The sequence below is a fragment of the Piliocolobus tephrosceles genome, chromosome 13 (assembly GCF_002776525.5).
Source record: "Piliocolobus tephrosceles isolate RC106 chromosome 13, ASM277652v3, whole genome shotgun sequence".
Lineage (NCBI taxonomy): Eukaryota > Metazoa > Chordata > Mammalia > Primates > Cercopithecidae > Piliocolobus > Piliocolobus tephrosceles.
Window position 1 is genome coordinate 46,764,472 of NC_045446.1, and position 1,461 is coordinate 46,765,932.

The 1,461-nt window shown below is 58.7% G+C and overlaps 1 protein-coding gene across 5 annotated transcripts in view; it reads right to left on the minus strand.

Moving 5' to 3' along the window:
• Positions 1-1,461, minus strand: part of OTOG (otogelin) — a 101,098-nt gene that overhangs the window by 95,355 nt on the left and 4,282 nt on the right. For all 5 annotated transcript variants that reach the window (XM_026454042.2, XM_026454041.1, XM_031933796.1 and 2 more), the window contains exon 4: positions 495-570. In XM_026454042.2, coding sequence (XP_026309827.1) covers positions 495-570 — 76 coding nt within the window. The remainder of the gene's footprint in view (positions 1-494; positions 571-1,461) is intronic.

Genomic DNA, 1,461 nt, shown 5'->3' on the forward strand with positions numbered 1-1,461 from the left:
GGGACACAGGACAGGTGAGGGACACAGGACAGGTGAGGGAGGTAGGAACAGACACAGGACAGGTGGGAGGAGAGGCCACAGACCTAGGACAGGTGAGGCGGGCCATGGACACATGACTGGGAGTGGCGTCTACAGAAAACACAAGATGAAGGGCAATGCCACAGGAAGTAGAAAGAAGCCACAGAACCAGGGTGAGATAGAGGGGGAAACGACCCCGAAATAATGAAGCACAGTTTCACTGGAGTCAGCCTGTGAGAGGGGAGTCCTGGGCCATGGTCATAGGAACAGGACTCTAGAGAGGAAGCTCTCCTCAGGCAGGGAGGAGAATGCAGAATGGCATGGTGGCCAGGGCCGGGGTGGGTGGAAGGAGACGCCAAGCAGGAAAAAGGGGTCATGGAGGCCTGAAGGAAGCCCCACCTGCCCTCTGCCCTTTCAGGCCTCTGCCAGGGCTCTCCCATGCACAACCCATGGGCCACAGTGGAGGTGCCACTTACAGGATGGTGCACACTTGGCCCGATGGAGCCGCCTTTCCCAGGAAGACATGGCCACAGAGTCTGGGGCTTCAGCCTGCTTGTGAACACAGGAGGAAGAGAACACATCGAGGGCTGACCTCAGGTCGGGTTCCCGGGCAGGCTTCCTGGTGGCCACTGCCCTCCTTGTTCATCTTCTGGAGGGAGGAGCCCCTGCCCCTCAGTGCCCCAGCCACTCCTCGCCTGGCCCCTCGAGAGGCAGAGGAGAAGGTTAGGCCTGCCCTGGGCTCAGAGGAACAAAGGCTTAGCTCTTACCTTCCCAAGTGGCATCTCAGTGGTAGACCATGAGGCCCGTAGCTAGAACACATCCCCTCCCCTCCATGCCCCAATACCTGCCAGCCTCCTCTTTTTCCCTTTCTCCCAGTAAACCCTCGTGTCCTCCACAGCCTCACACACCATCCCCTTGTCTGGGTAAGGAGCATGAGGCAGAGCTAAGGAACAAAGGCAGCCCCTCACCCCAAGTCAGGTGAACATCTCACCCTCACAGCCACCCCCACCCCAAACTTCCTTTGGGGCTCTTCCAAGAACAGCAAAACCAGCAGCCCACAGACCAACACCCCCTGTCCTCACAACTCACCTCCCACAGACCAACACCCCTGTCCTCACAGCTCGGTTCCTACAGACCAACACCGGCTGTCCTCACAATTCAGCTCCCACAGACCAACACCCCCTGTCCTTATAACTCAGTTCCCACAGACCAACACCGGCTGTCCTCACAACTCAGCTCCCACAGACCAACACCCCCGTCCTCACAACTCAGCTCCCACAGACCAACACCCGCTGTCCTCACAACTCAGCTCCCACAGACCGACACTCCCTGTCCTCACAGCTCAGCTCCCACAGACCAACACCCCTGTCCTAACAACTCCCACTATCCTCACAATTCAGCTCCCACAGACCAACACCCCCTGTCCTCACAGCTCAGCTCCCA